General features: G+C 42.7%; 1 protein-coding gene across 6 annotated transcripts in view; it reads left to right on the top strand.

Moving 5' to 3' along the window:
* ndrg3a (ndrg family member 3a) overlaps positions 1–12,099 on the top strand; it is a 34,719-nt gene that overhangs the window by 6,705 nt on the left and 15,915 nt on the right. For 3 of the 6 annotated variants that reach the window (XM_042406372.1, XM_042406377.1, XM_042406375.1), the window contains exons 2-3: positions 7,104–7,187; positions 9,252–9,284. In XM_042406372.1, coding sequence (XP_042262306.1) covers positions 7,131–7,187; positions 9,252–9,284 — 90 coding nt within the window. In that variant the 5' untranslated portion in view covers positions 7,104–7,130. Of the gene's footprint in view, positions 1–5,583; positions 5,692–5,768; positions 5,842–5,905; positions 6,002–7,103; positions 7,188–9,251; positions 9,285–12,099 lie in introns of those variants that run through there. The other 3 variants (XM_042406373.1, XM_042406374.1, XM_042406376.1) reach the window with 3 other exon arrangements.

The raw sequence follows: 12,099 nt of genomic DNA, 5'->3' as shown, positions 1-12,099 counted from the left end.
TAATTTTACGAACCATAGCACTGTATTTAGGGAGCCAGCAGGCTGTCCTCGGAGATTCTGAGGCTGTGCGCGGTTTCATGTGAGAGGTGAAGCATGCTGATGATACCAATAGATATGTGGTTATAAATCAATACAGCCAGATGCTGCTCTTTAATCTCACAAGACCATTAGCAGATAAAGTGGCCCTTCAAGGAATAATGTAATTCTTTAAAAGCCCTCGGAGAGTAATGAGAGGGGTTTTGCACTCGGTGGCCCTGAAGGATTATAGACATGTGTGTGTGTGTGTATGTACTGTACATGTACTTGCAGGTGCATGTACAGAACACTGTGCTTTTATGTGGTCTGAGATTGTATGGAGGTTATTTTACATGGACGTTCATTTTTGTGAGTGCCACAGGGGCTGTCCCCAATCCTGAATGAGTATAGGGGTCAGGGTTTGGGTGTTTGATGAGGGGAGGGGGGGGGCTTTTTGGCAGACAGATCAGTGCAGTGGCTGCTACGTGTCACTGAGGATCTTTGCTAATGAGCCAGGCTTTTCCTCACACACACACACGCACACATATGCACAGAAACATTCAAGTGATGGATGATTTTCTCTATAAAAAGATGCAGTCGTGTTGCTCAAGAGACAGATGTTATAAAGAGACGTGCATGAACATCACAACCCAGAAGACAAGGTCACAAGTCTCCTCCCACGCACAAATGCAATTGGGCACGTGTGTTTGTCTTATACTTTCACAGAAGCACTCGTAATATTGTCCCAGTGTGTGTAATATCCCATGTCCCGTCCAAGTACAACCTCTACAACATATTTATCACTTGCGTTTTGAGTTATGGCTGGCCCGAGGCTCAGGATATTAAATGTGGTAGTGACTGAGTGAGTGTGCCTTCAGATTCAGTTTCCCAAAGAGGAGATGAGTCAATTATAGTAATGCAGTATTTAGCATTTATTAGATCTTTTTAGCCCTGGAAGGATCAAACAAGGAGGTCGGCAGGAGGATGAAGAAGACTTGTTTTCCTTATCACCTTAAAATAGCTTCTCTTGTAGATTGAGTTGCTTATCTAACATTTCCATCAGGACATTATTTTCCCTTTGTCTTTATTCAGTGGTCACCTGTTTATGTATCAGTATGTATGCATCAATTTCTTAAATTTAACACCTGAGCAGGCGCGTGTCTGATGTTTTTTTTGTTTTTTTTTTTCAGTTTCAAAACCAGAGTTGGATGTTGGTGTATCGGATAAGAATAGACCATTTTGATCGAATCATGACAGAAAAAGACATCAGAGAGATGTTTCATCCTAGTTTTTGTTATATTGTCAAAAGAAAGGGGAAAAAAATATGTGTCGGCTTGTATCAGGAGAATCATATAAGCTGTAAGGAGGATGATGGAGCCTCAGGAGAGCAAGCTGTCATTTAATTAAGTAGACGTGAAGCGTGGGGAGCTGCATGGGTGTGTGTTTCTGTGCTCGTTCATCTGTGTGTCTTTGCTGACAGTACCAGCAGGGGATGTTCTGTGACATAGGTCAGGTTTTCCATGATAGAGAATGAAAGGTTTCTTCCTGCGTGTTATCCCCTAGAATAGAACAGAATAGACAATGAAATTCAACCATCCTGTCTATCACCCATGTTGCTATTGACCTGACATGAGGAGGGGGGGAGCTGGGGGGCTGAAACGCCAAACAAATGGATTTTCCTCTTATAATTCTCTTACCAAACGACTCGGGTTAGAGCAATAATCTGGAAGTGAGCCTTGTTACAGTCCATTAGATTTACTCCACTTCGGATTGCTGCCTCCGCACACGGGGAACTGTAAACATGGACTTGGCCCGGTTATGAAAAGTTGGAGGGGAAAGAAATTTCTAGTGACGTTCCCCCTGGATGGAAAGGTCTCCCAGTGTAATGGTAAGTCGTCACCACCCCAGTGCAGGAATAACTTTTTTCCACTTGTCTGTAGCCCTGACAGCAAAACACTCTTGCACATAAAGAAGAGGAAACATAGATGTTAGGCTGTCTGGATGGTTGGCAGGAGGGTAGTATCTCTGGAATTTGTTCTGGCCTACTTTCTCTTGTGATGAAGCCTGGTGACGTTCTGACTGAATACCGAGGCTCCAGTTGAGGACAGACATGCTTGTGTTCCTCAGTGATAGGATTTGCCATTAGAATAATTTGGCTCTCAGCTCGGACACAATAGCTGCGTCCCAGTTCAGGGGCTAGATCCTGATCCTCTACGCAGCCCATAAAGGTATGTCCCTCAGAGACCCTGAAGGCCTGGGACAGGTTTCATGATACCTGAGTTTATATTTCAACACATTAGGGCTGCAACTAACAATTTATTAATTATCAATTAATCTGACGATTATTTTCACGATTAATTGTTTTGTCTATAAAATGTCAGTATTAAAAACTGGCTGTTATAATTTCTCACAGATATTAACATAATTTCTTTGAATGATATACAGTTTAGTACCATGTATGAGAAGCAAAAGCATCAGATTCTCACATTTTAGAAGGTGCAACCAGCTAATATTTGGTATTTTTTCTTTAAAAAAAGATAAAAAACAATTATTAGATTATCAAAATAGATTAATTTTTATGTTTACATCGACTTATTGACTAATCGTAGCAGCCGAGTAACTTCAAACTTTCTGTGAGTTTTCTTGTGATCAAAAACATCCAGGCTACTAACAAGAACAAACTGGAGTTTATGCCTCACTTCCATTATTTCCATCCTGCAGTGACCTATTGACAGTGATCAATGACCATTTGAATGCAAATACCTGGTAATACCATGTGGAGGTCACATGTTTCTTGATTTAACAAGCTGATGAAGGTCACCGTTAAACAACTGACCATATACAATGGATTATGGGATATTATGGGATAGCAAGGGCTGCAAACAATACTCTAGTTGTGCCGTCCAAAATTGGGCAAGGGAAGATTGCTTTTCCTTTCCTTCAACATTTTAATCAGGACAGGCCAGCCTGAAAACTGGAGGAAAAAAGACTCCTGTTTGCACTATTAGAGACTCAAGACATTCATCTTGATATATGCATTTACTGGACTGCTTTAAAGCAACAAACCCTTTTAACATCTTTCAAGTACTTGAATTGCATCAAGTAAATATAGACAAACCCTTGTGTTAAACAGCAGGCCTCCACACAACCACTGTCTTTGCTGTAAACCTTTCTGCACTGCAAGGGCTTACAGTGTGTGTGGACAGTTATGGATTTCAGCTCTATATCACCATGGCAATATGGCTGATGGCTGAGTCAGGGTCTCCATAGAGACCCAGAGGCAGGTTAATGTGAGGTCACCATGGTGACGTTCACCTTGGTCACCCTGAAGCCAAAGAGGTCAGAGTCAAAGCACGACCATGACATGAATGATGATGACGACGATGAGGAATTTGAAATCACGGTTACTATGGCGATAAAGAGGAAAGAGGACTAATTGAAGGGGCCACAGGGAGGGTCAGCATCACAGCTGGACTCTCAGTCGTCCATCATGCGGCCTGCCTGGACTTCCTGACGGTCCAAGGTGAGATGGAGATTGATAGATAAAGACAGGGAGAGTGCACAGGGAGGAGGATGCATGAGGAAAAGTGGGAGGAAGAGTAGAGGATGTGTTCATCGATCACTCAGAGCCGTCTGCTGACATGGCAGCTACAGGACTCCTTTTTGTTGGCAGAGACACTATATATCTACAGTAGGTGTTTTGGCACACACCTCTTCTGTCCACATATGCATGCATTCTCGCACCTCAGCGTTATGTCCTCTCTCTTCTCACAGACTGGACGATGCATGTGAGGTAGGCAGCAGTGCTTGTCAACAGGAGAGGAGAGAGAGAGAGAGATGCTAAATAAGTTATCCATTCAATAAACTGACAGATTTCAACATGTCTTTGCTTTTCTTTCCATAAAGTAATTGTGTCAGAATTGAAAACTTCCCTTTCTCCCAGAGGCAGAACTGACGCTAGGCTGTAGTGAAGGCTGACCTTTGCTGCATGGAAAGGGCCCTCATGTGGTTTTCCTCTGACACGATTTGTTTCTGCTGTTGTTTATTCATTCAGAGCAGCTCCCTTGTCCCCTCGCTGCGTTGCATGATATTTAGCGCAGAGATGAGGTCCTGCTGGCAGCTCCACGCAGTGCAGGGAAATGGACCTGAAAAACAGATGAGGGAAATCATGTGAAAGCCAGCATGTAATTTGTGTGTTACTCATCTGCAAGTGGAAGAGCTGTGTAAAGCAGATTCTGGTGTCAGGGAGACCGTTTGTGAGAGCCGTCCCCCACACCAGACAGTCCTGCTGTCGAGGCTAGAGGGACTCGTTCTACATCATCAGCTCTTTCAGTCCTTTCCCCACACAGTAATGGTATGGTATGAATATGGGACAACCACCGCAAACTGCACAGATTGCAAATTGATTTTCCCTCCTGTTATCCGAGACTACTTTTCCTGATTCTCTGTTACAGTTTCACTAAGATACTGCTGTCATATCTAGACAGTGTTCATAGCTCATTTGAGTCCTTGTGATTGTCAGGAGTAAACACTGCTGAAAGCACGTTTTGAGCGTCACTTCATCAATTCCTCTCATTTCCACTACTATCTATTCCCCTTTTTTCCTTGCCTCACATCTGTCCCTTGGGGCTAGCCCAGCTTAGAATAAACATGGGCAACCAGCTTTGTCTCTATGGCAACAGCTGCGCATGCTGAACGGTAGAGCAGGCATAGAATAGGTAGGAAAGGGTAGCGCTGGTGGTGGACGTTAAATGGGATCTGGTGTTCTTTCAGGTGATTTGATGCAAGTGTAAGGGAACATGAGAACTGCTTGAACCCTCAGGGGACATGTTTTTCTTTCAAGTGGAAACCAAAGGAAGAGGCACTGGATGATGGTGGGGGAGTGATGGTTGTTAGTTGCCCGGGTAACCCAGTATAAGAGGTCAGTGGGGTTGGGCTGTGAAATCCACCCAGTCAAGTCTGTCAGTTGGTTTAAGCTTACTCTGACCCCTTCTCCCCTAACACCTCGATTACCCGGCTAGCCGGCTACAATTAAAGCAGCCTTCGCCTCCATCCCACTTTCTGTGACAGCCTGAGGAAGTGTTGGATTGATCCGGCCAATACGCTCAATCTGCTCAAGCATGCAGAGTATTTGTTTTTCTTTTTTCCTTGTTCACTTGTCTAAATATTATTTAGTTCCACCCTTGAGCCGGATTTGTCAGCAGGGATTTTGCCGGGCATGTTTTCACTCCGCATGCTGATTGCTGAGTATTTCCAACACTTAGTGTTTCTACATTTTTTTTTCACTGGATTGTTTTATGTAATTTGAGGATTGTGCTCAGTTGCACCCATCTGCTTCCCTGGTTGTTTCCACGCAAGGTGCAATCTGTTTCCAGAGCAGGATGACCTCTGACCAGATTCATGCGTCAACAGCAAGCAGCTCTCTGTTCCTGCCATTGTCAGGCAATCAGAGGATGAAACTCCTGGTAACACAGACATTGTGTGATGTCATCATTGCTGGTAGGCTGATAGACTCGTCACTAACCAGCCTTGAAGGTTATCTGATACCAGCCCAAGGTCGTTCCAGGGGAGTTGGCTCTGACTCAGGAAGTGATTGTAGCCACTCCTCCAATTGGCTAGTCCTCTACTCAGTTGCACTTGCAGTTGTCTCTGTTAGCATCAAGTGCATCTGTACCTGTAAGTATGATTTTTACTGTATAGAGGCTGTTTGTATTGCAGGGCAGGCTGATCTGGCTTTGTCTTCCTGTTGTAAGCATTGACCTAGAAGAGACAGAGGCTCCATCTGCTGTTATGTGCAACATGAGCCACTCACCAGAGCGCAGCCAGGTAATTCAATAGCACTTCCTGTGCTCACCTTGTGCAAACAGGCAAGGCCGAAGAGGTACCATTTCGGGGAAAGTGGAGGAGGGGGACATTCTTGTGTGTGTTCTTGTTCAGCAATTATCTGCAGGGACAAACGGCTGGCTTCAAGGGGAAAACAAATGAGGTGGGCTTTAGAGCTTCTTGTTAAACCTGGCCTGATCCATCTTTGTGTGCGTGTGTGTTTGCACGCTACCTGTGTGGACTGGAAATGTGACCTTTCCATGAGAATTAATATAGAAAACGCCCTCTATCCCTTCCTTGGCTGGCTATTGTATCATTATACTGTACACATTAAAGCAGTATGGAGTCAAGGAGAGAGAAAGAGAGAAAGATACACTTTCAGGGCTGGACTCAGACATAGCTACCTGCTGCCACCTCTTTCATCCCCGCACTCATTTATCAGTATCAGATGAGTAGGTTGTGTTGCCATGACCTGCATCTAGTGCTGAAAGGATCAGTTGATTAATTGATTAGTCAATCATCGATTAATTGTTTCAGTCATTTATCAGAAATGACAAACATTTCCTGGTTCCTGTTTCTCAAATGTGAGAATTGGATGTTTTTCTCTGGTTTATGTGAACAGAATATCTTTAAGTTTTGGACAAGAACTTTGAATGTGCCACCTTGGACTTTGTCACTGGACATTTTTCACTGTTCAACCATTTTACAGACTAAACCATTAATGGAATAATAATCAGTTGCTGCAAAACAGAACCATTTACTGTCAAAACAGTTGCATAGTGTCTTCTGTGGCTCTGGAGGAGGATTGTCAAGTCTGAGAAAATAACCCTGATGATGTCATAATGATGTCATCAGTGTTACCAGCTTCGGCTTTTCAACACAAAGTCTGCTTTACAAACTGAGGGGTGGATTTTGAAAGACATGGGTATAAACAAAAGACAGCTGCATTATGGGAAATGTAGGATCTATGGGGTTTTTTAAGTGTAATCCATACTAGGGACTAATAGTCAACATATTTTGGTGTCTACTGCTTCAACTTGGACATTTCTATTTTTTCCATCTGCCTCTTCAAAATGTGCAACCTCTATGAAACAGCAGTACTAAATTGCTGGAATGCCTCTTTAAACATGACTCTGGGCGTTCTCTCTCAGTTGTGTAGAGTGTTTTATACTGTGCTCTCACTATGTACAATTTTGCTATCCCAATCACTGATGCTTATCATTAGTGAGAATAATGTTATTCTCTTTCTTTTTCTTCTTGGGCAGAGTGGTTTACAGTGACCAGACAGGAAGATGGACGAGCTGCAGGATGTACAGCTGACTGAGATCAAGCCGCTGCTGACCAATAAGGTGAGTTCCTGGGAGGACAAGACCGTGACAAGCTGCTAAGGCAACAGGCACACAACAGTGCATCTGAACTCAACTGTATAACCGCATACACAAAGTGAACAGACGTGTGGTGCAGAGTTAAACTGACTGAGCATCCTATATGGTACTTCCAGGCAAATGCATACACTAATACACTAGGCATGCTCACTCTGCAGTCTTGTTCATCAAAGTGAATTATTCATATCTGCTCGACTGTCGAGAGGGAAAAGAAAAGAAGGGAGAGAGCAAGTCAATAGAAAAAAGGAGGTTGTAGATGGAAGATAGAGGCAAGAGAAGAAGGAGAGAAGGAAGGAAAGGAGAAAGAGAGAGGATGGGGGCATAAGAGACCATGAGAGTTAGAGGAGACAGGCGAGCAAGAACGAAGAGAAATCAAAGGAGAAGCGGGGAGAAACTCATCTCTTTATTTTTGAGAGCTTAAAAGATTCTAGCGAGTGAGTGACGGCAAAAACAGAAGGAAGTATGGACAAGAAAAAAACCCCAATGGTAGATCAAAGCTCTTCCCATTCTCCTCTGGCCTCCCTTTTCTCTTCCCCACTCAATCTCAACAGCTGATTAGAAAGAGGGTGTGTATGGGGAAACATGGGAGTGTTTTGTTCTCCCCTCAGGCAACTGTCATAGACAGTCAGGAGGGTGTAGTACCTCCAGAGGAGGAGCAAGTGGTGATGTATCAAGTCTGAGGAGGTGGGTTTGAAGCCGGAGCAGGAGTAGGCTCCGTGCCTTGTCAGGCTCCGTGCCAGTAAAAGTAGATGTGTTGTGTGAGGTGACAGGGTGGGGAAAGGCATCTGAATAAAGGAGACTGTCACTGACCTCTCACTCCACCTAGTGGCCAGCTCATTTCAAAAGTGAAACACGGGAGTCTTGAAATCAGATGAGGAGATGGTGACATGATAGTAGTGATGAAAGGGGATTCTCAGTTTCTGTCTGATCCTGTGAGGAAGTGATGAAAACACCCTCTGATTTCCATACAGATTATACATTGATGATGCAGCAAGTTATGAGGAAGAACCAAGTACTGTCTGCAGCAGTAAAGTAACCTTAACAACAGTAAAGAACAACTTAACAGGTGTAACAGCCTGCAGCAAAGGTTACAGATATACGTGATTATTGTTTGCTTCAAAAAGAAGATGCATAAGAGAAGAAAACAGTAAAAATGATAATTAACTCCCTGGCTAGAGCAACCACTGGTATAACAAATAAAACAGACAAACACATCCGATTACTTGGAGGAAGCAACACATTTTTTATAAACTTGTCACTCTCTTCAACATGTTGAGCTAGTCGACTTTGGCAGAAGTGATTTTGTAAAGTTCCTTCCTGTACATTCATCATGTCTCCACAATGCTTCAGCACCACAGATCTGCATTCTAGCAATGAAATCATGTTGACTTTTACTAGAAACATACTACCATTATATCTGCTGCACAGCTATCTCAGCATGAGGAAGAAACTGAGAGCTTTATAACCACCATCTGCTTCAAGACCCATATGCACCCTACTGGTCTGGCCTACAACCGAATCCCACCAGAACCTTCTCTGTTGTCTTCTGCCCACTCTCGCCTCTCTGCTCATCTACTCTGTTGCCTCCTGCTGTCCCATTAAAGACAAACACCAACTGAGACAATACTCTCCCTGAAAAGCCTGCACCATTAATTATGTTATATGTAGCAAAGATACATAGAAGAACACAATTCTGTTCCTAAAGGCATGAAAAATATGAAAATATTTAGCTACTTAATTGAGATTAATCAACTAATCGTTGCCACACTACTGTAATGCACACAGTTTGCTGTAAACTGGGTACAGTTCTCTACCTGGATCCCATCGCTAAAATTCAAGATAGTACTTGACCACTAGATTTGTTCTATTTGTGGAATAAATCCAACACCTCGTGTGAAATCTGCACTGCAGTACCACCCATCTATAATAAATGAATTTGCATCAGAGGTTTGGAATTACTTTTAGATATAAGGCATCTATGAGCCTATGGTGTATTTTAACTCTTTTCCTCTTTTTCTTTTTTTGCAGAATGCACGCAACTTTCAAGACTTTGACTGCCAGGTGAGTGTTGCTCTCTGCTCCTACTTTAAGCATTGTTTCGTTGACCATTAGGGGGGACAAGGTGATGCTAGTTTAAGTAGGTTAAGGGCATTAGGACATGGCCCCATTCTCACTCCTTAACTGTGGACCCTATTTGTCTTCTTGCCACACGTCTGAACATTGTTCCTAATCTGCAACATTACATTACAATTTTACTGCAGCCCACATGCTGGTGAAATGTATTTTTATTTTTTATTTTATTTTTATTAATTTATATTATTTTTTGTGGGAAAATGAATGGGGCAATCCACCATACTGGTCAATGTTTTTTCAACATGACAGCGTTTGGATGTTTACTCAGACACAGTTTTTACCCAGCCTGTTCTCCATTTATCCTTTGCTCAAGTACAGGGACACTATCCGCATAATAGTCTAGTCGATAGTGCTGTAGTCTATAAACAAAATAATACTGAAGAGGGTTAACATGGGTTGAGTAGTCCAAGGAGGGTTGAATCGAGGGCCACTGGACTTGGTTGTTGAAGGTTGTACTTGAAGACATCTCGCCTCTCATCCAGAGGGCTTCTTCAGTTCTAACTGACTGGTGGGGAGTCTCAGGTATTTAACCTCTGTGGGATTGTTTTCAAGGTCATTGATACCACTTGGTTCATTAGTGCTCCTGGCTGTTGTAATGATAGTTGTTAAAGTCGTTGTGTAAATGACAGTCTTTGGAGTTGTCACGAGGCCAAATGTGAATGGTTGTTAAGTCTCCTGGGAGGTGATGAAAGCACAGCATCGTAGGTGGGGGATAAGTGGTGTCGTAGACCTCCTCCAATGTTGAGGGATGGTTTTTCTACGTTGATGTAGACAGCCTCCTTCACTCCTCTTTCAAACCATCTGTCCTCCCTATACAAATTATGTGTGTTGTTGTCCTTGAAAGAGTGTCCCTTATATTTCAGATGCAGGTATACTGCTGAGTCACCTGAGGAGTTGGCCCTCCTGTGTTGAGCTTTGTTGTTAATGGTACACATCTGCTCAGGAGTATACCTGTGGCTTTAGAGTTTAGTATTGTGTTTGCTTGTTGGGACTCATTTCCAATAAGAAAGGCTTATGGGAGAGACTGCAGGATCAGAGAGATGCAGTCCTCGAACTGCTAAATACCCAATCAGAGGGATGTGAGTCTGGAACCTTATCACACATCATGCCACTCTTTCTCCCTTTGTCACTCTCTTTCTGTCTTAGAGTTTTAGCACTGTTGGCAACAATGCAGGGCTTTAAGGGAGGCATGTTCATCAGTTGGTTAGTCAATACTTGTCAAATTTGATAGAGGGTCTAACACCTCCTCTAGAGATTTTTTAGCAGGACCTTTAGACTATTACATGTGTCACCAGGTCATTTTTTGTACTAAGCTATGCATTTTATGCCACAAAATAAGGAAAATAAATGTGTGTAGAGATGGTTCTTTTGTCTTTGAAAGTGTGATGGATATTGGTGATCTTTACAGAGTGTACCTTCTTAGTAAATGTCAGAAAGAAAGGTACAAGCACAGTCATTTCAGACATCTTTCATGTGTTGCCTCATCTATTGTTTTCCACAGTAAAAAACGAGTGTTGTAGAAACTATGCTTGCCTTTCCACAGTAAGCATTTGAGCCAAAGTCGTTGTCTATTTATGTGATAATGTAGGAATTATTATCATTCAAGAAAAATGTTTATTGGCCTTAAGTGGGCAGTGTTCCAGATCTTTCTTTGATGGTTTGTTTGCACGAGGAATTGGATTGCCAGGCCTCTGTGATTGTAAAATTGGCTTTTTTTGCAAAGGATGAGCTTCTTACATGAGGACTAGTCTCTTCCCAGTGGCAAGCACTCTGCAGTGTTTCATGACCATCAAAGCTGCAAAGGGTTAAACCTTTCATCCCACTCTCACTTTCTGCAGTCACGCCTGCTTCCAGCATCCTCACCAGAGCTATATATAGCTGCTGCAGGCAGGGGAGGAGAGTAGCGTAAGCATGTTAGCTGGAGTAGGCATGCTACATGTTCCCCAGCATGCACTTCTGTCTGCCTTTTCAACAATACATTCACATTTTTGTAGAATACCGCACTCACTCAGCTACTCAGGTGACATTTGTTTTCAGTCCAGGTTGTACTTAACAAGAACTGGACTAGAATTTGTGTCTGTGGCATTGAGGCAGAAGTGCATTTGACCTTATTTTCATGGCAGCCATTTTGACCTCACACAGCAGCCCTCAAGGAGTTATCCAGAGGAATCATTAAACTGCTGATTCTTTGAACTCCATTCGGACATCTTCCATACAAATGTTACTTCAACAAAGGAAAGCTTGACAATAGCAGGCCTTTTTCACTGACAGCAACTCGTCATGTCACAGTAGAAAAGGTACGGCTGGAGATGATAAAATTAATAATCATTTCTATTAAGTTGCTTCGGTTCCGGTGTTGTTCATGCTGGCTCATTGTCACACTGTCGCAGCCCAGCGATCGAGCTCATTTAAAGAGCAACGAGCAGGTTGAATTTTCCTACTGAATTTATACCTTTGGGTTCATAAAAGTGACAGTTTGAAAATATGTGTATCTTGTGTCTATTTTTCTGTTTTTACAAGCCAAGAGGGCAGACATTCTGAGAAAAGGAGTGTTAGCTAGCTTACTACTTACTAGCAATTTAGCAAATAGCTACAGTATGTAGGCTACATTGTAGTAGCAAGCTACATTTCACCAAAAATACTAGCCACATAAAAATCTATACAGATATTTCAACTTTGTTTGTAATTATTCTCAGTGGGAAAATATAGGAAATTGTAGATATTTATTGCTATTTTAATCTTG

The sequence above is a fragment of the Thunnus maccoyii genome, chromosome 3 (genome assembly GCF_910596095.1).
Source record: "Thunnus maccoyii chromosome 3, fThuMac1.1, whole genome shotgun sequence".
NCBI lineage: Eukaryota > Metazoa > Chordata > Actinopteri > Scombriformes > Scombridae > Thunnus > Thunnus maccoyii.
The sequence above is the reverse complement of the archived record's forward strand: the minus strand, read 5'-3'. Positions and strand labels throughout refer to the sequence as shown.